Source organism: Eretmochelys imbricata, chromosome 1 (assembly GCF_965152235.1).
Source record: "Eretmochelys imbricata isolate rEreImb1 chromosome 1, rEreImb1.hap1, whole genome shotgun sequence".
Lineage (NCBI taxonomy): Eukaryota > Metazoa > Chordata > Testudines > Cheloniidae > Eretmochelys > Eretmochelys imbricata.
In genome coordinates this window covers 261,647,143-261,673,043 of record NC_135572.1, presented here as the reverse complement: position 1 = coordinate 261,673,043, position 25,901 = coordinate 261,647,143, and the positions used below count along the sequence as shown (strand labels likewise).

General features: G+C 42.6%; 3 protein-coding genes across 7 annotated transcripts in view; 1 reads left to right on the top strand and 2 right to left on the bottom strand.

Moving 5' to 3' along the window:
* Nucleotides 1-3,034, bottom strand: part of CRY1 (cryptochrome circadian regulator 1) — a 77,291-nt gene extending 74,257 nt beyond the window's left edge. The window contains exon 1 of the mRNA XM_077828971.1: nt 2,533-3,034. Within this exon, the coding sequence (XP_077685097.1) occupies nt 2,533-2,690 (158 nt within the window). The 5' untranslated portion in view covers nt 2,691-3,034. The remainder of the gene's footprint in view (nt 1-2,532) is intronic.
* Nucleotides 3,035-3,142: 108 nt separating this feature from the next.
* MTERF2 (mitochondrial transcription termination factor 2) lies at nt 3,143-25,305 on the top strand. Of its 3 annotated transcripts, XR_013347374.1 has the most exons (3): nt 11,277-11,453; nt 15,372-16,939; nt 25,225-25,305. XR_013347374.1 is itself a non-coding variant. In XM_077828995.1 (2 exons), the coding sequence occupies exons 1-2, from the start codon at nt 3,210-3,212 to the stop codon at nt 16,568-16,570; spliced, it is 1,284 nt and encodes a 427-aa protein (XP_077685121.1). In that variant the 5' UTR covers nt 3,143-3,209; the 3' UTR covers nt 16,571-18,499. The 3 variants fall into 3 exon arrangements, 2 of the variants coding, with proteins under 2 accessions (XP_077685121.1, XP_077685108.1); XM_077828995.1 differs by lacking the exons at nt 11,277-11,453; nt 25,225-25,305 and adding an exon at nt 3,143-3,294 and having other exon boundaries at nt 15,372-18,499; XM_077828982.1 differs by lacking the exon at nt 25,225-25,305 and having other exon boundaries at nt 15,372-18,499.
* TMEM263 (transmembrane protein 263) overlaps nt 22,676-25,901 on the bottom strand; it is a 33,416-nt gene continuing 30,190 nt past the window's right edge. For all 3 annotated transcript variants that reach the window (XM_077829009.1, XM_077829029.1, XM_077829019.1), the window contains one exon: nt 22,676-25,333. In XM_077829009.1, the coding sequence (XP_077685135.1) occupies nt 25,047-25,333 (287 nt within the window). In that variant the 3' untranslated portion in view covers nt 22,676-25,046. The remainder of the gene's footprint in view (nt 25,334-25,901) is intronic.

The following is a 25,901-nucleotide window of genomic DNA, read 5'->3' as shown; positions in this document are numbered from 1 at the left end:
AACCCAGGGGCCATTAGTATTTATATTAATGAGGCTCTTCTTCTTTAGTAGGTCCCATGAAGTTCACACCTGCTCACAGATCACAAGCATCCATGCTGCGTGCTGATCTTTTACAGACTAGAGACTACAGGAGTAGGAAAGCATGTCTTGATTTGTTTTTCCATATTATTACATATTTGAGGATGTTTAACATTCTTAATTCATACTCCACTAATTAACAAATTTAGGAACCTGTGAAGTATTTTAAACATCAGACTTGCCTTATCCCTTTAGGCTGGCTCCATTCTCCAGCAGATAGAATGATCAGGAAATATAATTTCACAGCTTGTAGTGGCACGTACGTAGTTCCACCATAAAAGCAGAAATCTCTAAACTGTTTATAAAGCTACAAGATATTTTTCAGTAGAAAGCATCTGCTGAAAACAACTTGTAAAGACAATGGTCAATCCCATTCAGAACGAGTGTCCAGCAACAACTGTATTTAAACTGCATAATTCTAAGTTAATGGTTAATGCACGTTTATCAACAAAAATGAAATATTATAGGAAGGGTACTCTAATACTTCCACCTTCTCAAGACTATAATTAGGACTACCATGAGCAGAAGTTGGCAACTTCCAAACATTTAAAGAAGTTAGCTTGTCCATGAAGTACTCTGATGTCCTTAGAGAAAATTATATAAAATAAAAGGAAGGTCTTGTAGAGAAGACTCTAAACTGGTAGCCTACTAAATCCCCGTTCTCCTCTTAACTCTGCCATACATTCCCTGTATAACTTTGGATAAGTTCATCTTTCTGTACCTCAGTTTCATTATTTGTAAAGTGAAGTTAACACTTCTCAACGCTACGGTTCTGTGGAGGCTAAATTTGCATTCAGCAAAGCGCTTGTAATCTTTGGATGGATGATGCTACATGAATTCCAAGACACTATCAGTTTATTAGAAAAGAAAAACCTTTCAGACAAATACTGAAGTTTCATGTAAGCTCATCATTTTGTATGTATAACCTATTCTCACTACCCTCTCCCTTACTTCTTTTCTTGCTAGGTCATCTCTTTATTATACAGGTATCTGTCATAGCTCCATAGTTAAAATAAAGTGAAAAACTCAAAGCAGGATTCAACCTCTTTGACTACAAGTTAGGTGTGTGATTCCCAGGTCAAATACCTATATTCATACTAGCTTTCATCTGAATGTGCTACACTACTATTTTTAGCACGCTAGCTCAGATGAGAGCTATGGCAAGTGTGAAGATGTAGCCATTGTTTGGTATGAAGTTGGTTAAATTTGCATCTTCCTGAAAATGACATCACTTATACTTTTCAGGATTGAATGAATTTTCTGAGAATTTACATATAAATCTGTTAAGCAGTGCCAAAAATATTAAAAAGCTCTTTCATGAATTCAATACCTGGTATCAGTGCATTTTTTGTCTCAAAATAATCTCAGCTCAGGATTTTACGGGAGGTAACTGGTCCACTCTACTCAGCACCAGTGAGGCCTTAGCTGAAGCTAAGACATCCAAGTCCAGGAGTCAAATGAACACATGGGGAAAAGCCCAGAACAAAAGTGACATTCGTTTTTCTAAACCTTTTCTTTTCCTCATAGCTATAAAAAACTGTTCATGTTTAGTGTTGAGGGGGAAAAAAAATAAAAAGACTGATGGGGTCCTGACAGTCCTCAAAAAGGTTAAGGGCTGTTATAAAATGGATGGTGATCAACTGATCTCTGTGGCCACTGAAGGTAGCAATAATCAGCTCTCTCTTCAGCAAGGGAGATTTAGGTTACGTATTAAGAAAAACTTCCTAACTATAAGGATAGCTATGTTCTGAAATAGGCTTCCAAGGCAGGTTGTGAAATCCCCATCGCTGGAGGTTTTTAAGAACAGGTTAGACAAACACCTGCTTCCCGAGATGGTCTAGGTTTACAACACAGGGGGCTGGACTAGATGACCTCTTGAGGTCCCTGCCAGCTCTGCATTTCTATGATTTAGATGGTAAGCTCTCTGGACTTGCATACACTAGTTTCTTTCCCTAAAGTTTCCAGTCACTGCTACCAGCAATATCCCTCTACTGGAAGTCACCGTGGCTGCAGCCACGAGTATTTTACCCAAGTCATCTAGATCTAGATTTCCTTGAGTCATGATTACACAACACAGTGAATTCAAAGCCAGGGGCTAGCATGAGTGCTCCCAGGGTTGCGGGGACTCAGTTATTTGGGGCAGGGGCAGATTTTGTTTTGAAGGGGGAAAGCTCCTGGCACTCTGGGCGGTGAACGTTACCGCTCCGGGCCGTTCAGCCCGGGGTCTTGGCTGCGGGCCGCCCAGCAGCCGGGTGACAGCACAGCTGGGAGCACTCAGGAGGCGGGGGGCGGGCGGCGTTGTTGGGGCTGGCACAGCAGGCCGGTAGCGCAGGCTGGGGACGGCTCACCGCTGTCTGAGCCGCGGGGAGGCAGGGCCAATTAGAGCGAGGGCGGGCGGCACCGTGACCGCGTATGTAACCCGAGGACTATGCCGGGCCGGGCCCGCTCACTCACCGCCACCGGTTGATGCCCACGTTGGAGGAGCCCGCGAACCAGGGGTCGAGGATGTAGACGCAGCGCACGCTGTCGGCGCCCTGGATGCACTCCCGCAGCGCCGGGTTGTCGTGGAGCCGCAGCCCCTTGCGGAACCAGTGCACGGCGTTCACCCCCATGGCCGGCGGGCGCGATCCCTCACGGAGCGGCGGGTTCAGGAAGAGCCGCCGCGGCTCATGCCGGCCTCGGCTTCTTCTCTCCCGCGCAGCCCTAAAGCGGTGCGAACCCCGGCCCCGCCGCGGCAGGGGGCGTGACACGGAGCGGTAACGCTGTTGCCGGGTCGCTCCCTCGGCTTGGCGATCGTCCGTTGGCGCTAGGACCCCGCGGAGGCGACAACGGGACCGGCCGCCTAAGGGGGACACATCACCCCGAAGCCTTGGCGCCCACTCCGAGAGGCCGCGCGCTGCCACAGGTGACGGTTAGCGGCGCGCGGGACGTCACGCTCCAAGCGGCTGTCGCTTCCTCGCCGCTTGCCCTGTGACTGCACCGGACTCAGCCGCTGACGGAAATCGTTAGGCCCCGCCCCTGCCTTCCTATTGGCTGCTACCGCCCCACCTGACCAGCCGCCCTCACGTTCCTAAAGTGTGTTTACTACCCTGCGCGGATGGGAAAGGGGGGCGCGCGGACCGAGGGGCTCGATGACAGAACCGACAGGAACTGTCGAGCTAAAGGCAAACAACCGAGCCCGTTCCCGTGAACAAATCCGCCCGTCTGCCTGGCTTCGTAACCGAACTGAGGGGGGTAGGGGGCGGCACCTTCAGGACTGCGAGCCCCCACCTTTTTCGTAGCGAGGGCGGAGAAGCCCGGATGAGCACGGGGCTGTGAGGAGGCTCCGGGCGCGACAAGCGCGTGCCTTCAGTTGGCGGCAGAAACGTCTCTTTGTGCGCGTGCTCCCCTGCTAGGGCTGGGGGACATTCTAGTGAGGGGCGGAAGGGCGCGCCGCGCGCGTGCACGCTGGGGAGTGGGGGCGGTAAATGGGCTGGCATGTAGAGAATCCTGTGTACGTCAGAGGCCCGGATCCCACCGCGCTGCCCACGTCGTTGCGGGGGGAGGGGGAGCGCGCCCGCAGGGACACGGGCTGGCGTTTACATAACTGAGCGGCACGAGGCACGCCGTGAACGCGACAGCGCCCTGCTTCCTGCGCGGCCCGCTGTTCCATGCCCCTACCCCTGCCAGCGTCTACGTCATCCGGACCGCGCGTGACCCCTTTCCTGCTTGCGCTGGTGGCCCGAGCGGTACAGGCAGGAGCCCAGCAGCCCTACACCCCGGCATTCAGGGTGGTGCTTATACCTAGCAGAGCTGTGCCCCGGACTGCTTCTTCCGGAGAGCCAGAGAGAGCGAGCAATCAGCGTCCTTCCTCTGCCCCTCCCGCCACCCCGTTACGAAAGCGGTGCTGGCACTAGGGGTACTGCCATTCTGCCCTGGCTTGAAGTAGTTGCCAGTATATACGGGGTTTATAGTTTGGCTAAATGGCTCTCAGCATCCCAACTGTACACGTTGTTCCAGCGCCCCTCCATTAACCCATTTTCTTTGGAAGCAGGGTGTGTGTGAATTATACTAAGTACTATTGTGTATGGTACTATTTAAAAGGATTTTATTTTTCCTTAATCCCAAAGACTCCCCCACCCTCAGGGTGCATATTTCCCAATGCACTACACCCCACCTTGCCCATTGTCACTGGTCACTCAAATCCTGCTGGCTCCCCCTTGAGGCTATCACTAGAATTATGTCTCCCCCACCCCCCCAGTGGAACCCTTTCCCCCTCATTCCCCCCAGCCCAGTTCGCCCCTGCACAGGGGGGCAAGGGGAGATGCCAGCCCACTGTTTCTCTGCACCACTCAGCACTTTTTCAAAAAAGTTGGCAAGAGCAAATGGGATAAATGCTCACTTTTGCCAAAGAAGTCGGGATGGCTGGGACAGGCTTAAAAAAGGGACTGCCAGCCAAAGCAGAACATATGGTCACCCTATAAAACACCACCTTTTATTTGCACAGTTTCAAGTATCAGAGGGGTAGCTGTGTTAGTCTGGATCTGTAAAAGCAGCAAAGAGTCCTGTGGCACCTTATAGACTAACAGACATATTGGAACATAAGCTTTCTTGGGTGAATACCCACTTCGTCATATTCACCCATGAAAGCTTATGCTCCAATATGTCTGTTAGTCTATAAGGTACCACAGGACTCTTCGCTGCTTTTGCACGGTTTGTAATCCACCCACTGCTACACTGGGCTAGCACATAACCCAGAAAGTGAAATAATTAGAAATAAAGGCAAAACTGTGGGCATGGCTGTGCTACAGCTGACTAGCTTCCCTCAGCCTAGCCAGATCTAGGTCAGCTTAACTACGGCACTCAGTGTGAATATTTCACACCTCTGAGCAACATAGCTATGTCGATCTAATTTATTAGCATAGACTAGACCTAATTCAGGTTCATTGCTCCTAGTGAATGATCTGCTGAAAGAAAAACCAAAAACCAAAAACAACCCAGTAAAGATACCAAGAAGTTAATTTTATAATCAACTTTAATAAAAAAACTTGTGTTCCTTTAAATACACCTTTAATTACCAAGGAAAGATTTCCCCTAACCCATCTGAGACACTTCTCAAAATTTGCCTTTATATATTTTTTATTTGTACTTTTGTAATTACTTTCCATACTTTAGCTGTTTCTTGTTCAAAAGAGCTTTCATGTTTAAGAGCAGTATAAGCTCAGACATCATTGTTACGAAGAGAGCAGGAACACATAAAGGAGACCTTAAGCAGAATGACAGGTTTCAGAGTAGCAGCCGTGTTAGTTTGTATTCTCAAAAAGAAAAGGAGTACTTGTGGCACCTTAGAGACTAACAAATTTATTTGAGCATAAGCTTTCATGAGCTACAGCTCACTTCATCGGATGCATTCACCTTAAGCAGAATAAAATTCTAACCAAAGATGAAGAGAATTCATTAATTGAAATAGGTCATGTTTTAAAAAGTATCCTCTACAAGCAGAGCTTTGTAAATTAGCATTTAAGGCAGTTGAATGTAGTGTCATGGTATTGACCCACTTGTCTCACAATAGGAAGTCCTTTTTTAATGTAACAGGTTAAAATGTTTCTCTTTTGTTTAAACTAGAGAGATACATGTATAACTAGTACAAGCCCCAGGTAATCCTGAGTGACAGCTAAGCATGTTCTTCAAAAGAATGATGAATGTATTTTTGTCTTTTTTTTTTAAGTGTTGTTAAGATATGCAGACTTTGCGCAGCTGTTGGGAACTGCATGTGATACAATCTGGCTCAAGATTTTCAAACACAACGAAGAAGGGACATGATAATATACAAAATAATGGTAAATAAAGGTATACCGGGAATTTTTTGTTCAGCATGTCTCATTGTACAAGAACAAGGGGACACTCAGTGAATCATAGAGATGTAGGGCTGAAAGGGACCTCGAGAGGTCATTCAGTCCAGTCATCCACACTGGGGCAGGACCAAGTATACCTAGACCATCCCTGGCTGTGTTTGTCTACCCTGTTCTTAAAAATCTCCAAGATGAGGATTCCACAGCCTCCCTTCACCTATTCCAGAGCTTAATTACCCTTAGAGTTTTCTTACTATTAACCTAAATCTCCCTTTCTGCAGTTTAATCAGATCATTTCTTGTCCTGTCTTCAGTGGACATGGAGAACATTGCTCACAGTCTTTCTTGTAACAGCCCTTAACATATTTGAAGACTTACCAGGTCCTGTCCTCAATCTTTTCCTCATGACTAAGCATGACTTTTTTTTTTTTTTTTTTTTTTTTTTTTAAGAACTTTTGCTCCTAGGTCAGGTTTTCTAAACTTACCATTTTTGTTTTTCTCCTCTAGACTGCGTATATTTTGTCTACATCTTTCTTGAAGTGTCTCACCAAAAACTGGACACAGTACTCCAGTAGAGACCTCATCAGTGAAGAGTAGAAAGGAACAATTAGCTCTCATGTCTTACATATGATGTTCCTGTTAATGCATCCCAGAAACTAGAAGATGGCAAATTGAAAACTGATAAAAGGAAGTATTTTCATACAATGCAGGTTAGTCTGTGGAACAGTCAGAGACCAGGACATAGGCATTCATGCCTAGTGGTTGGAACAGGAGTCAGTCAGCCAGGAATAGAAACCCAGGTCAGAGCCAAATTGAGAAATTGGAGCCAAGGCTCCTAGCTGGGTTACCTGGAGTAGAGAAGCAAAGGAAAGGCTGGGTACAAGCAAGAGCTATTGCAGCTGTGGGCAAATGCTTTGAGCAGGCACCAAACTGCTGGTGCTGGGCTAGAGAGCTATTCTGCCAACTCTAGCTACTCCACCTGATTAGTAGGGAATCAAGCAATCTGCTACAGCAGGGGTCGGCAACCTTTCAGAAGTGGTGGGCCGAGTCTTCATTTATTCACTCTAATTTAAGGTTTCACGTGCCAGTAATACATTTTAACATTTTTAGAAGGTCTCTTTCTATAAGTCTGTAATATATAACTAAACTATTGTTGTATGTAAAGTAAATAAGGTTTTTAAAACATTTAAGAAGCTTCATTTAAAATTAAAATGCAGAGCCCCCCGGACCGGTGGCCAGGACCCAGGCAGTGTGAGTGCCACTGAAAATCAGCTCGCATGCTGCCAGTGGCACTCTTTAGGTTGCCCAGTGACTGACTCTGCTGCAGGCCCTGATTCCAGATTGGAACTGAATACTAAATAGTATAATTGAGCCCAAGAGTTTAGCAGACTTAAAACAGTGATTACACATGTCAAAGTTTGACTCAGACTCACAGTTTATCAGACCACTCTGTTTTATTAACAAAGCTGCTCTGCTAATACATTTAGAAGTGAGCCCCCTGAGTGGGGCTTGTGTCTTTTAATTTATACAGTTTTTTAGAGAACAAGTTACAGACAAAAGAAGAAAAAGATTTTAGTCACCACCCTTCGAGATCCCTGAGACCAGTCACCTATCTTCAATTACCTGCCACCCTTAACAATCTCCTTTAACAGCTTCCAGTTAACTTAACTAATTGCCCTTCACACCTTCCATTCTGATGCCTGCTTCTTAGACGTGCTGGCTCTATCTTAATTGCTTTTCCATTCAAAAGCTAACTGTCCCTACGTGTGCTCCCTCAGATACTTTGTAACATGTTTTGGCATGCCCTCTCATATACAATGTATCCAGCATGTCCCCTTATACAATGTTATACTTCCACACACATTTACTAAAACATAATATACAGCAGTAAGTACCAAATAAAAAGCCATGAATTTTGGAAGAGATATAAACCCTCATGCTTCAGGATTAAAGGCAACCAATAATTATAGGTTGCGTAAGAGGAAATTTACCCTGCCTCTTACAGGTCTTTTAGCACCTTCCTCTGAAGCATCTGGTGTTGGCCATTGTCCATAACAAACTATTGAATTAGCTGGACCACTGGTCTGATTTAGTATAGCAATTCATGTGTTCCTCACACAGGTGCTGTTGGTGGAGTACTGAAAACAGTTTCACATAGTAATTTTAACTTTTTCTGCTGCTTTTGCAGTTTTGCATTAAAGGGTGGACAACAACATGAAGTGTGTGCTGATTACAAACAAAAATAATTACACAAGAGTATCCTGCCTCTATTCACCTGTTTCTCTCCCAATAAGGAATGAACCCAGACCAGAAGTCCCTACTTAACTACTTAGAAGCAGAACACTATTTTTTAAAAAAAAACCACCTAATTATTTGTTCTCCACTGAAGTAGATTTTTGTAAATAGAGTAATAGTGTATTGTAGAAAGGTGGACTCACTATTGGCATGCCCCTTTGCAGCTGGGTGTGGCATAGCAGCTATCCTTTCTAGCAGCCTCTGTCTACTTCAGTGGTCTCTTCTCATGACATAGCCCTCTAGTCAGGTCACATCACATTTAAGTCCATCCCTTCTGCAGTAACAGAAAGCCCAACAAACAGACGTTGGAACAAATAATCTCAAGACTGTGTCTCTCCAGCCCTCTGACTTGGGGCCCACTGGTCATCACACTCTCCTCTCCTTCCTAGTGGGGAACCCATGCTCACCATCTACATTGTGTTCCAATCCAGATACCGTACGTCTGCTCTGTCAGACACTTCATCACTGCCTTCCTGGACTCTTTCCTACCATTAGCCTTTCTTGAGGCATTTTCCTTAGCCCCTTCCTGGGGCCTTTGTAACAAGCAGCATCTCCCAGGGCTTCTCCCCAGAGGTCTAGTTCCTACCCTTGTGTCAGGGTCAGCCACACAAGTTTACACTAGTCCTGTGGATACGAGGTATCATCCCTCTCTGGACTTCCTCCTCACTCTCCAAGCCTTCCTGTTCCCCACAGGTCTTTCTACTCTCTACTTCCCTACTCCCCAGAAGGAGATCATTTTTCTCTCTCCCCATGCAGCCCCTCAAACTTCAGACCCAACTGCATTTTAAGATTTGCGATCACAGCCTCTTGGGATTTACTGCCTCAAGTTTCTTTTTAGCTCAGGAGGTCCTGCCTCTGGCCCTAGGCTTCGCTAACTCTTGCTCAGTACCTTCTGATTCTAGAACAAGTGAGGCCTCCACAAGCATCTCACAGCCTTTAACCCAAAAGAGAAAGCTACCTTTCTCCTAGCTCTCTTCCCTAGCCTTCCCTCTATTAGCCTGTGCTCCTTCCTTTAAGAAAACCAAGAGGTACTGGAGCCACGGTCATAGCACCACTCAGGTTTGGCCCATCTATGGAGGGGTGGAGAGGCCAAAACTAAAGGGAGCTGTGTCCAGCTTTACCCACTTGAAATGTTGGAAGGTATGGGCTCCTGTTAAGTGTTTCATTGCTTGTGTGGGGTACAGACACCTCAGATTTTTCCATATTATCCCTCTCCAACTCCTGAACTTTATGAAATATTATTGATATTTAAGGTACAGCAGCAGCCAGAGGCCCCCATCATGATTAGAGAGCTCTATGGTGTTTGTTGCTATACAAGCTACCACTGATCCACACAGCTTAAAAAGAGTTTGTGGGGCAAGTTTCACTCCCATTGAAGTCTATGGAAGTTTTGCCATTGACTTCAATAGAAGCATGAATGGCCTTAAGGCTTTCAAATACTGTTTCCTTATAGGCTTAACATCAAGTTCTCAAAGAAGAGGAAAAGGATAAAAATGAGGAACAGAGGCCCCAAATCACCTCTCTTTTTCCTTTCTCTCTGCCCATAACATCCACAAAGCCTGAAGGACAAGGCAAGGAGCCCAAACTTTAAATAAGATAACACTGATATTTCAAAGGGTAACAACAAGCTTAACAAAACAACTTTTTCTCATGAGCTCATTCTTTTTGGTCACATGCTTAGGGCCTATGGAAATATTCCAACTCAGTTTAAAACTAGAGTCCATCCACATCTAATCTGGGCCTATATTCCTATATAAAATGTGATTTATTGGGGTCTCTTGACCATAGAGGGAAATTGGGATGGGAGTCTCTGTTCTCTTTGGGAGACTATGAGAGAGATATTGGCCTTAATAGGCTCTTGTGGTAGGTGAAGCAGAGTATGAACTGTGAGCTATATTTAGTGCTGTGCTGGTTGGAGATATGCATGTAGAGGTTTTTATTTTTGGAACTTTACTTTTAAATAGCCTAAATTTCAAATGTTTGTTTGTTTAATAACCACATTCTAATATTTTGAAATAAAGGATATTGCTTTATTTAAAACCTTAATTCCATTTTCATGTCTGGGAATTTTATTAAATTCAGACATGCCTCAGTGCCCTAAATTGGAACATTTCTATTTAAAACTGAAACAAAACAGTTGTATCAAATGGAAGAAATATGGACATAAGTGATTCTCAGTGAGAAAGATGCTGTAGTCTGTTTGCTTATCCTTACTGTAATTAAGGAAGAAGATATATAAGCATGAGTTATAGCATACTTACATCTAGTCTAGGATGCTGTGTCCCAGGTTACCACAAGATTGGTACATTAAAGCACTGAGACTTAATTTATTAACAACTGTACCTAACAACTGTAAGCTTGACTGACTCAAAGTATTCTCCTCCTCCTTGCACTGATGGAAAACAGGACTAACTCCATCAAAACCAATGGATTTACATCAATATACAATGGTGAAAGTGAGAGAAGTCAGGCCCATCCCTGCACTGCCAGGTTATCCACATACTACTTGTCTAAATTCCCCCAAACCCATCCCAGCATGCACAAGGCCCAATCAAACCTAGGGTGGATTCTCAGGGGATAACCTTTTTGGGTGTTCCACAGTCTTGGTCAACAATCTGGTGCAGCTGTTGCCAGGATATTATATGGGGGTAACCAGCAAAGCTGAAATTGTAGGAGCAGATTCAGCTCTGGTTTATCCTACAGAAGTAAAGATAGCTTCTCCCCTGAATTTGGCCCTTAGCCACCAACTGCTCCTAGGACAGCCCATAGTAAAACATTGGCTATTTTACGGTGATCTGTGCAATGCACTTCTGAGGAGTCTAAAGGTGCCTCACTATTGCCCTCCTCACTCAGACACACCCTAGTCCCCCTCCCCCAGCTATCCTTAAATTACCCGGGCGCAGGCTACCCTGCTGGGGCCTGGGTTCATTGCATTCATTTTATGCAAACATCCCAGTGGCGATTTACAAGTTTCATGCTAATTTTTAAGGGCCAGATCCTGGGCGCCACTGGCGAAAGGCCCCACCTTGGCAGCTCAGCGGGGCAGGGGAGTTCCCAGCAGGGGACGCTGTGCTGCTCCTGCGGGGCCGGGGCCCGCAGCCTCCTCGCTCTTCCCCGCGGGCAACAGGGATGGGACAGGCCGCTTGAGCTCAGCCAGCGCCGTTCCCACCGGGTACAAAGGAAGTGGGGGGAAGGGTTCTCTCCCTTCCCTCTTCCCACGCGTCGCCCCTCAGGAGAGCCGCCGTGAGAGGTGAGGAGCCGCCCCGGCCGAAGGGGACACAGGAGCCGAGGGGCTGAGCACGGGCGGCTCCTCCCGCAGCAGGGCGGCCCGCGCTGACTGAGGCAAGCCCGCCACTGGGGAGCTCAGGCAGGGCTCGTTCCCCCCGGCGAGCACCACAGCGGGGCCCGGCCGCCTTCCCCTCCAGGCTCAGGATCCAGTGGGGTCCGCAACACCCCCCATTGCCAACATGGCGCTGGGGCTGGCCGCCCCCACCCATTCGGAGCGGGCGCAGGATCCTGGGTCACGGCCTGTTCCTCACGCCTTTACCCGCGCGGCGCCCAGCCCGGGACTGGCAGCGCGCGCGAGCGGCGGGCGGTCCAGTTATTAGCCCATCCTCGGCTCTTCTGGGTCACCCCGCGCTGAATCCCTCTCTCGAGCTGCCCCTGAGAGTTGAGGCTAGAGAGAGCCCCCCGTTTCCTGGGTACAGTGCGGGGCGGAGGGAGGCTGTAAATGGCGTTTGTTTTCCTAATTAGGTGAAGACATTTGAGCATATTGAAGGGGAAATTTCAAAAAGCAAAGCGCAGGCGTCTGAGCTGAGCGTTAGCGACTATTCCATAATATTATTCCAGAACTTGGTTATTTTGAAGACAGTGTTTTCCTACAAAGCCTCTTGTAAATAATGATATTCTCATCTACAGACTTTGCAATATTATTTCAATATCCAACCATAGCTTTTCCACACTTTTAGCAGGACACCATCAATTTTTAAGTTCAAATTAATGTCATGTATTACACATGCCCTGAGTACCCATACTAAGTATTGGGTGTTAACAAATCACATTTTTCTACTATTTAAAAATGTTTTTCTCTTTCTTGTTTCTATGTGACCCTCACTAAACAACAGAGAAACTGACTACAGGCAAAGTAGTGTCAACAGAATAAAACTATCTAGTTTGTTTCACTTTAGTAATCTGGGGCATTTTTTATAGGTAAAACGTTGAAACAGAAGTGTAAATTTTAAGTTGGCTGGGTCCCTTTGACAGAACCTGTGATTTATGTGCCTGACCTCAGATAAACACGGATAGCATTTACTAGGCCAAATTTCACGCTTTATAATTTTGCTTAAGAAATCTATTAGATGTTATTGGAAAAGTGTTCATGGGTAGTGTATTTATAAGTGAATATGGTGCTGAAGTCTATTCTAGTCTTTTAAGGCCTTTCTTTGACAATTTGTAAGTTGGAAAATAAAAGTTGGGCTTGGCTATTTTACCAGTAAGTACTTTTATGGATCCCATTGCCAAAGTCTCCAAGCACTTTTAATAATACTTCATTTCTATAAGAGCTATGGATTGAAGGTGCTATAGTGCTTCACACAGTTTAACTAAGGCCCTGATCCTGCAAGTACTTACAATATATGCTTAAGTTTACACACCAAGTAGCTCCATTGAATTCAGTAGGACTACTCACAGTACAAAAAGTTAAGCACTTGGATAAGACTTTGCAAGATCAGGGCCTTAGGTTTTAAACCCCATGAAATATTATTCCCGTTTTTCAAGATTGGGAAACTAAAGCAGAGAAAGTTGAGTGACTTGCCAACAGTTACACAGCAAGGCTTTGACAGACCTAGAAACAGACCAAGATTGCTTGAGTCCCAGTTCTGTGCTTCAGCTTGCTAGACAAGGTTTCCTTAAATGATGAAACTCTTGTGATCACATCAAAAACCTTGGATTGTGACTTTAGCATGTTCACATAGTAGACCTGGATTATGGGTAGAAATCTTATTCAGCTTCAAAAATTTGAAATAACGTCAAAGAAACATACTAGTAAAAATGTTTTACATCAGTGTCCTCTTATATGTAAGGTAAATGTGCATATAATTATTTAAGAATTAGAACTAAATTTCTAAAGTATTAAAGGCTTTTTAATCTATCAGAAAAAAGGTATAACAAGCTAATAGTTAGAAGTTTAAGCTAGACAAATTCAGACAAGAACTAAGGGGTAGATTTTTAAGTGAGAACAATTAACCATTGGAATAATTTACCTAGGACTTGATGGATTCTCCATCATTTGAGGGCTTTAAAGAAATACTGGATATCTTTCTAAAAAGATATCAAACAAAAGTTGGATGCAGAAATTACTGGGGAGGGTTCTTTGTCCTGTGGTAGGTGGGAGATTAGTCTACTAGAATATCATAATGGTCTCTTCTGTCCTTAGAGCAGTGGTCCCCAAACTTTTCACAGTTGTCCCCCCCTCCCCCCAATCTGGTCCACATCCCTGCTCCCGGAAGCTGGGAGAGGGCCCGTAGCATGGGGGGAGGGCAAGGGGAGAGGCATGGACAGGAGTAGTGGGGGGCAGGCTTGGGGCCGGGAGTGGCACCAAGGCTGGGTCTGGGAGCCATGGTCAGGGGCCAAGGCTGGGGGCGGAGCAAGGCTGGCCTGCACTCCTTCCCCACCCCTGTGAGAGCTGGCCCAGAACCTGCAGCACCCCCCTCAAACGTTCCTCTGTGCCCCCCAATGGGGGCATGCCCCACAATTTGGGGACCACTTCCTTAAAGTCCATGAAAAATTAACATTTTTCCTGCTCTCTTTTTGATCTTTATAAGGGTATTTTTAGCTGAGGAGAAACTGCTATACAGTAAAACTGACAGTACACAAAGTTTGCAAGTGCACAAACTGAATTTGATCTTTTTTGCTGACTTTCAACTATAGTAATCAGTGGTGTGTTACTTATAGCAATAATTGGTACAAAATTTTCAAACAAATATGATTTTTCAAGTTTTTACTGTCCCCTTTAGCTTCTAAAAGGTTTTGATAAAAAGTGGAAATTTAAGAAGTTTTAAAATTTATCTGATAGTGCCCTTTTGTATTTAAACACTGCTGTTCTTCCTGTCATCTCAGAATATGTGCAGCTGCATTAATGGTAACCTAACTTCAGTTAGAGTGTGGGTGGGAACACTAAGTATCCAAAACCACATTCTGATTGACAGGTTGGGTCTGTCACATCTGTGCACCAAATCCAAAGGATGCACAGATAGGAGCTCCTTTACACATAAATCCGTTTGCTCATTATATTCAACAGGTGACAGTAGAAGTTAAGTACAGAAAAAGATAAAGCAGCAGTGGGGATGAAGAAAAGGAGTTGTTTGAAGGAGAAAGAGTGATAACAATAACTCCCTCCCCAAAATGCCAAGCTGCAGTTCAGCCACTTTTAACCTACCTGACTAGTCAGAAGAAAGCTGTCTAATAGTCCAAATTATCATTTATTATAAAAAGTGAGTTCAGTGGCTTTTAGGATATATACTGCCATTGAAAGAAACGATGTCTGGGAAAAATTAAACAAATATATTCAAAGTATTTGAGAAAGGCATTTAGCTTTTCCCTCTCATTTGGTCCTTTTAATTGGAACTTAAGTTAAAAAAAAAAAAAAGAAAGAAAAAAAGGCTAAATTGCATAGAATCCCATACTTTAAATGTGCAACTGGAGAGCTACACTCTAATAGCAATAAGACACTCCCGAGTGCCCATGAGTTGGCTAATGATACATTTTTTGCATGGTTGGGTGAATCCTGCCTAGTATCTTGCAGTACATCAGAGGCCTTCACCAGTAGCCTATTAATTAACACCCTTTTGGGGACTATTGATATACTAACCATGTGGGAACAGTTAAACTTGTGTGGTATTTGGGGCAGAACACTCACATTCTGCCTCATGTTCCATACATGGCATTTTGGTGTTTTATTGTTCTATTGAAGCATCCTTTGGGATGTTAGCAGGAAATTCCAGCTTTCATTCCACTTCAGAATGAATATAAGTATGTGAAAATGTTCCTTTTAGAAGTAATTGTCTCTTATAGCAGCTCAGGTTTGAACATGAATATCTTTTGAACATACCATATAAGACAGAAATTAACATTTTTCTATTTTTTGTTTTTACATTCATTTTGTATATAGTGCAGCACTCCAGAATGTTGAGAGGAATTGCTAATAGTGCAGCACACGTGTTTACACTTTCGTTGGCTAGATCTCAGCGCTGCAAACCAGTGGTGACTCTCTCATCCCTGTGGAATAAAGTACAGGATGGAAGCTTTTTACAGCAATCTAGTTATACAACTGATATAAAATCGAAAGTGGAGAACAAAAGAACGGTGGAGAATCTCTACAGATTATCCGTTGATATTAAAAAAATTCGGAGACTAAAGGAGTGGGTCCTCTTTCAGGATGCAGCCTATGTTAAAGAAACTGCTCATACTTTACGAGAAATGGGAGCTGATAAGGCTGCCATAGCAAATATTTTGGAACGTTGCCCAGAGGCAATCCTCCGTACCCCAGCAGAAATAAACTCTCAAAGAGATCTGTGGCAATCAGTATGCCAAAATGAAAAACAACTGGTCAAATTAATAGAACAGTTTCCAGAGTCTTTTTTTACTGTTGAACATCTTGAGAACCAGAAATCTAATGTTCAGTTCTTTCAAGAGTTGGGACTGAAGAATAATATAATCACCAGGTTCTTCACAAGTGCCCCTGATATTTTTTACAAGCCTGTTGAGAAAAACAAACATATAGTAGAGACATTACAGAGAATGTATCTAAATTTAGGTGGTTCTAATGCCAATATGAAGATCTGGCTTCTGAAATTATTGAGTCAAAACCCATTTATTTTGTTAAATACCTCCACAGCAGTTCAAGAGAACTTGGAGTTTCTCCAGAAGAAAGATTTCACTGATTCTGAAGTTCTGCAACTGCTATCCAGGCTTAAAGGTTTTATTTTTAATCTTAGCCCTAACACTATGCAGAAGAGCATGTTTTTTTCCAAAGATGTTTTTAAGTGCAATGATCAAGAATTAAAAGAGCTAGTGTTGAAATGCCCCGCTCTCCTCTACAATTCTGTTCCAATTCTGGAAGAAAGACTCAAGGGACTGTTGAAGGAAGGAATTTCTGTAGATCAGATTAAAGAGACACCAGTGGTGCTGGAGCTGACAACCCAAATTATGCAATACAGAATTAAAAAGTTAGCTGCTTTAGGATACAATATAAAAAATGGAAATCTAGAAAATTTGAATGGAACAAAGAGAGATTTTGAAGCCACTTATTGTAGGATACAAGCAAAGAGAGAGAGACCAATGTTTAATCCTGTTGCTCCTTTAGATTAATTTGAATGTCTTTATTCAAAAAGGGAACTTTATCCTTTCTTAACCTTAGCCAATTTGTAGTCTGCTGCATGAAGTTGTGGCTTTAATTCATAGCTCACTAGTACTTTTAAAAATTGTATTACAAAAAGTGACCATAATAAAAGGTTAGCAATATCATGTAAATGATAACAATAAGGACTAGGTTTTTAGATTGTATCCTAACCACACAATTTTTAAAGAAGTTTCCCCTATCAAACTGGCCACCAACTTACCTAGGTTTTTAGCAGTTGGTGTTGCACTGGCCAGTCTATGATAATGCCGAGAGCGATTATACTAACCAACAAGAAAAGTTAGCAGCATGAATTTTCAATACTGTTCATCAGGCAGAAGGTAAGTAAAAGGCTTTCAAAAAGTCCTTTAGGTAACTGCCACTGCAACAAAGAGGCCACTGGAGGTTGAGCCCAAATTGAAGCTGGCAGTCTGACGGGGTGGAAGGAGATTACAAAACTAGAGTCTCCACTGAGAGGATGTGCAAGGACTATTTACCATATTTATGTACAATCATTACTATAAGAGGGCCCTGTCACCATCTTAGTGTGGTCTCTCATGGGGTCTCATCTTCTCCTGACTGACCTTCCTAGTTTTCTTTCAGTTAGTTCCTGGACCTTCACCTCCAATTAAGTCCATGAGCTCTTCACATTTTGGATTTGCAGTCTCTTGATTGTTTTCTTAGAGACAGCCTGATACTATTCTTTTCTGCCTCCCTTTCCTTCTCTGTACTCTCCATTTTTTTTCTCGTTTCCTCTATTTGTTGCAGCTGTGGATGCCTGCTTCCATGATTGACAGCTGCCTGGGGTTCTGATCAAGCTGCTTGCTTATAAATAGGAAAAACCCTCCCCATCTATGCTCATTCTGGGATTTGTACACCCCATTACAGGCCCTGATCTGGTTGGGGACTCTGGGTGCTCATATAATGCAAATAAATAACAAAATGGTTCTAGAGGGTCTCTTTCGAGGTTATGAAACCTCAAGCTGGCTCCTCTTGCAGGAACTCTCTCTCTCTCTCTCTCTTTTTTTTTTTTTTTTTTGGCCTTGGCTTCTGTCTCTAATTCCCCCTTCTCTTCCTTGGACTAGAAAGAGAACAGGATCAGAAAGGGAATTAGCTGAGGTAAAGACTGTGCTTCCAGAAGGAAGGAGGCAAAGAAGTCTGAGGGGAAGAGTGTGGTCTTATGCCTTTTACAGTAGCTGCGGCTCAGGCACAAGTCTTTGCTTTTAAACTGGTGAACATTAAAAGTGGACAAGATATACAAACAGCCACTGCTGTTGTTTCCTAAGCATATGGAAAAACTGATATCTTAGATACCATGATGTGGTAACCATTGAGAAATGCTGACCTTTTAATAGTGGCTACTGTAGGTAGTCATTAGGCTTTCTGGGTGTGAAAGAAATGGTACATGACAAAAACAGTCATTAAATGTTACCTGACAAATTAAAGTTGTCAGGGGTTTCTGCATAAGCTTTCATGAGCAAGTGGTCTGTATATATTCCTCCTTGGCAGGCAGGAGATAATGCATGAAAGAGCAGTGAGGTGAGCAACTGCTAAGGGACATGTTCCATATTTAAAATGTCTGGAAACTCAAACATTATATTCAAATAAGTGTGATCAAAAATATCAAACTGTAAATTGATTTGGTATCAAATTTCCATAAGAAAAACTTACTAAATTCTTGGGGCTCAACAATGAACCAAAATTGTTGACTACAATGGGAGTTTTTGTTGTGCATGAAATACAAGATCAGGTCTGTTCTTTGAAGTAACACATGAATGATTATTTTGCTTGTCATGAGTATACATTTCAGATACATGAATACAGTACAATTGACTGTAACACTTGCTACATTCGCTATATAATTAAGGACATGTTGGCAATAAATCTGGTTTTTCTTTTTTCCTCTTATTTTCTTAGAGGTTTACAACTGCTGAGGAAACTTGGTATTGGATTATTTACTAAGATAAATACTTTTTTCCTTGCAAACAACACGCTCAGCACATATACCCTTCCTTTTCTGATCTGTCAATGAGGTTTGAGGATGTTGGGAGCTAATCAGTGTTATGATATAGTCCCTATCTTTCAGTACTCAAGGGACAGGGGGATTCATCCTCTATGCTAAGTAAACTGTAATTTTGTGATTGTTATGCATTTTCCCCCAGGTACAAGGAGACACTTCAGATATCCAAAAGGGTGGATATAATAGGTAACACTGAACCATTGCAGCACTAAATAGACAGCCTGTTAGTTATACCTTTTGATGAAAATGGTGGCTCAGAGACAGAGGAAGAAGGGAATTTCCTGCTGGAAGTTAAATCAAGATGTAGCAGATATCTTATTTATATACTGATGTAAGAGTGTTTTCCAGTTGCCTTGAGCGCATTATGCTCAGCCTGCTATACTGCGCTCATTTAATTCTTCAGAAACATAGTGCAGCTAACTTGAGAGAATTTTTTGAGGTAATTGAATATGACTGAAGTCTCTTGCTGTTGAAAAAGCATTTGATGGTGCCTCTGGAGATTGTACTTTCAAAAAAAATTTAAGAAATGTGGGTACGTTAGTAACTTACTTGAGTTTCTGTCTTTCAGATTGGTTAATTTAATGCTGTGTACACTCTTCAATCAGCATGAAACTGGTCTGTTGTCACTTCAGCCAGTAAGGATTACCTCTAAAAAAAATATTACTACTGTAATAATTCTCATTATCCTTCTTGAAACCTCATTTAATAGGCCCACCCATGTTACTCTATTGTGCTATTATGCTTTCACTTTCCCAAATATAAAAAGAATTTAAATTGGTTTCCATTTTTTATCTCTCTGCATTTGTCTTCATTTTTCAGACTGCAAGATCTGCAGGCAAGGACTGTCTGTGTTTTGAACAAGTGCCAAACATGCTGACAGTTATGTTTTGCTACACAGGATTAATTTAATAATTTTGTTAAATGGGATATCCAAATTTACTCTCCAGTCCCATTCCAGTTTGTTTCCGTTTTCAGATCAAAGGTCTGTTTGGTCCTCAAATGACACATTCCTTCACCCAGCCAGAAATTCAGATGATGTAAAAATGATCATGTAAGAAGTCACACAAGTTCATAAATGTTCGACTGTTCACGGCCCAGCTCCATACTACTAAATGTGGCACCTCAGAGACTAACCCATTTATCTGAGCGTGAGCTTTCCTGAGCTACAGCTCGCTGCATCGGCTGCATACCGTGGAAACTGCAGCAGACTTTATATATACACAGAGACCATGAAACAATACCTCCTCCCACCCCACGCTCCTGCTGGTAATAGCTTATCTAAAGTGATCACTCTCCTTATAATGAGTATGATAATCAAGGTGGGCCATTTCCAGCACAAATCCAGGTTTTCTCACGCCCGCCCCCCCCAAAACACACACACACACAAACTCACTCTCCTGCTGGTAATAGCTTATCCAAAGTGACCACTCTCCTTACAATGTGCATGATAATCAAGGTGGGCCATTTCCAGCACAAATCCAGGTTTTGTCACCCCCCCACCCCCCGCAAACTCACTCTCCTGCTGGCAATAGCTCATCCAAACTGACCACTCTCCTTACAATGTGTACGATAATCAAGGTGGGCCATTTCCAGCATAAATCTACGTTTAACCAGAACATGGGGGGGGGGGGGGTAGGAAAAAACAAGGGGAAATAGGCTACTTTGCATAATGACTTAGCCACTCCCAGTCTCTATTTAAGCCTAAGTTAATAGTATCCAATTTGCAAATGAATTCCAATTCAGCAGTTTCTCGCTGGAGTCTGGATTTGAAGTTTTTTTGTTTTAAGATAGCAACCTTCATGTCTGTAATTGCGTGACCAGAGAGATTGAAGTGTTCTCCGACTGGTTTATGAATGTTATAATTCTTGACATCTGATTTGTGTCCATTTATTCTTTTACGTAGAACCTGTCCAGTTTGACCAATGTACATGGCAGAGGAGCATTGCTGGCACGTGATGGCATATATCACATTGGTGGATGTGCAGGTGAACGAGCCTATGATAGTGTGGCTGATGTTATTAGGCCCTGTGATGGTGTCCCCTGAATAGATATGTGGGCACAGTTGGCAACGGGCTTTGTTGCAAGGATAGGTTCCTAGGTTAGTGGTTCTGTTGTGTGGTATGTGGTTGTTGGTGAGTATTTGCTTCAGGTTGGGGGGCTGTCCGTAGGCAAGGACTGGCCTGTTTCCCAAGATTTGTGAGAGTGTTGGGTCATCCTTCAGGATAGGTTGTAGATCCTTAATAATGCGTTGGAGGGGTTTTAGTTGGGGGCTGAAGGTGACGGCTAGTGGCGTTCTGTTATTTTCTTTGTTAGGCCTGTCCTGTAGTAGGTGACTTCTGGGAACTCTTCTGGCTCTATCAATCTGTTTCTTTACTTCTGCAGGTGGGTATTGTAGTTGTAAGAATGCTTGATAGAGATCTTGTAGGTGTTTGTCTCTGTCTGAGGGGTTGGAGCAAATGCGGTTGTATCGCAGAGCTTGGCTGTAGACGATGGATCAACCTGGATTTGTGCTGGAAATGGCCCACCTTGATTTTCATACACATTGTAAGGAGAGTGGTCACTTTGGATAAGCTATTACCAGCAGGAGAGTGAGTTTGGAGGGGGTGGGGAGGGTGACAAAACCTGGATTTGTGCTGGAAATGGCCCACCTTGATTATCATACTCATTGTAAGGAGAGTGATCACTTTAGATAAGCTATTACCAGCAGGAGAGTGGGGTGGGAGGAGGTATTGTTTCATGGTCTCTGTGTATAGAATGTCTTCTGCAGTTTCCACAGTATGCATCCGATGAAGTGAGCTGTAGCTCACGAAAGCTTATGCTCAAATAAAGTGGTTAGTCTCTAAGGTGCCACAAGTACTCCTTTTCTTTTTGTGAATACAGACTAACACGGCTGTTACTCTGAATACTACTAAATGTGTAGTCCTAGAAACCACCTATGCCTGTTTTCTGCTAGAGTTGAGTTTTCAACTTTTCCAAAAGTTTCCCACAAGAAATCCAGCTTCTGATATAGTGTAAAACTTCTATCCCTCCCTCCTTACTGAAGGTTGGTCCAATAAAAGATATTACATCAGCCACCTTGTCTCTAACACCCCTCCCTACAACATTTTCCTCTTTCTCCTATGTTACAATTGAAACCACCACCTTATTCCCAGTCACACAGGCTCAGCCAGGTAGTCTTCTCAAATTCCTCCCAGTAGTCTGTACAAATCTTGCCCCTTTACTCTTTATTCTGTTTTGAGGATATGATCCTTCCCTCACAGTGCCAACGGCTAAAACCTTAACCATGATCTAATGAACTCCCATCTTAACTATTGCTCCTCTGACTTCCCCAACACATCATAAAACTGAGCCGCCACCAGGATGTGCACAACTGAATAGAGAACCACTTAATGATATTGTTGTAACCCTCATTCTTTCTTGTCCCCCTTCCCCTCAAATAACTTAAAATCAGAGTTTTCCATCTGTAAGATCTTTTCAGAACGAGGTACAGAGCTGTATAGAACTCTGCCCACAAAGCAACAAAGAGCTGTCCATGCTTTAGCTGCCATGGACATCTCCCTCGTGGAACTGAGAAAGTCTCAGTCTCACAGCTCAAGAATTTTTCACACATGGAGAGTCAGAGACAAGCTTATTTCCTGACTGTAAACTGTTTGGGACAGAGACTTGGGATTAAGACATTGGATTGTGACTCTGGAGATCAGCGTTCAGTTTCCTGTGCCATTAGTATTCATTGGACCTTGGGGAAATTCATTTTCTCTCTCTCTCTCTGCTTCAGTTCCCCCGTCTGTTAAAATAGGAATATGTTCTTCCACTATTTTTCTTGTCTGAACAGTAGGACAGTCCTTGGTGCATCCTATCTCTACATACAGCTAAAAGCACAATGGAGCTGCAGTCTTGGGTGGGGTCTTTAAAGCACTCTTTTAATCAGTGACACTTTTGGGTGAAATAATGTAATATGGAGACCTCCCATCCCACCAAGTTATTCAACTCATAGGTAGAATCATCTCCCCTGTAGTTTTACCTTCCCCGCATCTAGAAAGGAAGCTGTCAGAAGAAGTCAAACTGCAACAATTTAATGTTTCACAAATTCCAAGCAGGACAGAATTAGAACAGTTTTGAAAAAAGGGTCAGTCATACATTAAGTGGAAAATAAAAATATGCAGACAGCATAAGACCAAGTTCTAAACTGAAACCCTATACTACTTTTAAGCATTTAGTTACAAGAATTCAGAATCACTGAATAATACATTTTGCTCATAACACATGCTACAAGATGGTGGTAGAGTTGTATAGATTATAGCAAGAAACTTCTCAGGCTACACTTAGTTTTCTGCAAGTTTCATAGTGTCTTATTTAAAAAAAAACAACATTTAAATGGCTTATCAAAAAGGTGTGTGTGTTTTAAATTTAACACTCTAAAATCCCCAGAGTTTCCATAAAGATTATTAGTAAGGGTTTTGTTGAACAGTGACTGTAGTAATATTTGTGAACCTTTGAATTGTTGATTGTCATACAACTCTGTGTTAAGGGCTCTGAACTCTCAGCTGATAAACTTACATTTACTACATGGTCCTCTTCAATCCCCAAAAATGGTATATGCAAGATGCTTTACTCAAACAAGATGAGTAAATAATTCCTTTAGTTGGAATCGTAAAAAAAAAAAAAACATACATACTTTAAGATTTCATTTCCACTTCTACAGAGTCACTAGAAAACTGTCAGATAAATATATATTTAAACAGTAATGATGTCTAATGAAGAAAGCTGCTTTAGATCACAGCTGAAGTACCAATGGTTCAGACATACTAGCTGACTAATTTATATTGACTAATTTACCATACCAACATCAGTTAAACAGGAATAAAAATTTTAGACAAGTGATACCTTTTGACCTTTAATTTCTACAAACACATTTATATCTTCCTTGTACAATTATAGCCACTTAAAAGTAAACTCACATGTTTAGAAATTCTCTGCAGGGACATACGTTTTTAGGAAATACTGCATACAGAATAGTCACATAAAATTTTCGCCATCTTTTACAGGCTGCCAAAAGGTTATTCTTAGCTGCAGAGTCAGCAGATCTTGAATAACTGAGCCTGTGTCATGCATTTAGATCCTGCCAATGCACATCCTTGAAGATGTATGAGAATGCAGCCATTCAAAGGAGTATCAAGGTTGGAAATCTGTCCCTATGCAATTCATTGAGATGACATTTCTCCTGCTTTAAACATAGTCAGTCTTGTTTATTTGTTTAAATAGTACAGTGCTGTGTTTTAAGTAAGAGTGTACTTGAGATACAAATGTAGTGACAAAAAATCTTTATATCTTGGTTATAGGAGATGGTGAATGGTTAAAGCAACAAACTAAACTGGTATGGCATGCAGTTAGACAGCGGCTTTTCTTTAATTAGATCACTCTTCAGTGGTTTCCAACTTCACAGCAAAGAAATTTCTCTCAAGATGACTACGTTGCCATCCATTACCATATGAATCATGAACCTCGGCTTAATTGAAACTAAGCCATTTCCTTCTATTGTTTTCTAGCTAAAGAGTCACAAGTAGTAAGCTTTCATTTGCAGGTGACAGAGTGATACCTTTAAAATACACCTGAGATTTAGCAGTATTGTCTTTAGCAAAAGATGGCTAAGTTTCAGATATCAACACATCAAAAAAAGTGTCTAAAGTTTGTTCTATGAACTGTGTTGAAATGATGGCCATTAGAAAAAAATCTTTACACAGCTTCACTAAACGAAAAATAGTTTTTCAACCATTAGGCATGAATCATTAAAATCAGTATACCGCAAACATAAAACTTAAAATGCCTTCTATCACAATCCATTTTAAGCATACTTCCCCCCCCCCCATCCCCACTTCTGAACATCTCCAGTTCTGTCTCTTGCCAGCCATCATTAACAGAATGCACTGACAGAGTTTATTATCTGTATAAAAATACAGTTTCAAAAAGCAAAAATATATGAAATTATCAGGCACATCAGAAGATGCCTTTACATAGTTCAAGGATTCCTTATCAAGAGGATGCAGAAACCACTAAGAATGGTAGCTGGCACATCATACATTAGTACTGCAAAGACTGCCAACTAATTTTTTGCTTTCACATCTTAGTCTTATACTGCAAAAGATTTACAGTAAATGAATATTCAAACATGTATTATCCCTTCATATACATGTACTTGGTTCTACAATTAGTAACATTTCACCAGATATAAAGCATGAATCTAGGTTTTAAATGAACCTTCATACACTGTGCTGTCAGCTTCTTCTGTCCCTTCAGAGGAAAGCAAAAGTTTTCCCATAGCTCTTTAGAAGATAAGCGTTTAAGACATGTGGCTTTGTTGTAGTCCAAAATCTTAGCAGATTCCAATGCCACTGACATAGTATTACGGAAATCAACTAGGTCTCAGTCCTTTAGTCAGACTTATCCTTTTTCTTCCCTGTTAAAGGTACTTTACTTGTGACAGCAGATCCTACAGCTGTAATGCCCCCAGCCACAGCAGAAACGCTTCCTTTAACCAGACTCACTCCCATGGAAGGCACTGCTGTAACAGCTGTTTTGGTCACTTCCAAACTTTTTCCTCCAATCCAGGCTACACCACCGATCGTGGCACCGACAGCTCCCTTTGTTACACTGAAGATTCCACCAGTCACACGAGAAAGCATGCCAGGCTGCTGCTGTGGATGATCTTTCAATGAACCTGAAGGACAAAGTGTAAACATTTGAGTCAGTAATGTTGTGATTAAGCATTTTAAAAGAACACAGTTTATTCATAAGTATTGCTCCTTTTAATGACATGACATATTGTAAGATGCGTATCTTACACGCACTCTTTTTGGCTGCCTGCCTGGAAAGTGCCAGTGTTCCCAGGGTTGGTTCTTATTGAAAGGCGAGATAAATGGAGCAAAGCCTAAGGGTGCCTTGATGCCATTTTTTCACAACACGGATTAACGGACAGTGAGTCTTCCAAGTTTAGATCAAAGGGTACCCAAACTGAGGGTCCCCATAGAATCCTTTGGCTAATCCTCATCTCTTTCCCTTCCCAAATCCCTACCCCCAAGTGTCAGTTCCACCTCAGCGCCTGAAGACCTCATTACCTACATGTACACCTCTGCTGGGCTTTGGCTACTGAAAAATTCAATTTTTTGCAGTAGGGCTGTCTCCCCAAGTGACAGAATTTCTATTCAGAACCAGAGCATGGTATCTACTGGGCCTAAGGGAAGCTGAACTAAGGTTATGTTGGGAAGTGGTTGCGGGGAGGATATCCC

What these genes read in the sequence shown, in the direction of transcription:
- MTERF2 (XM_077828995.1), top strand. Translation starts at nt 3,210, where the DNA reads ATGACAGAACCGACAGGAACTGTCGAGCTAAAGGCAAACAACCGAGCC. An exon ending in CCGCCCGTCTGCCTGGCTTC is followed by an intron (nt 3,295 to 15,371) that starts GTAACCGAACTG and finishes TTTTGTATATAG; the next exon opens with TGCAGCACTCCAGAATGTTG.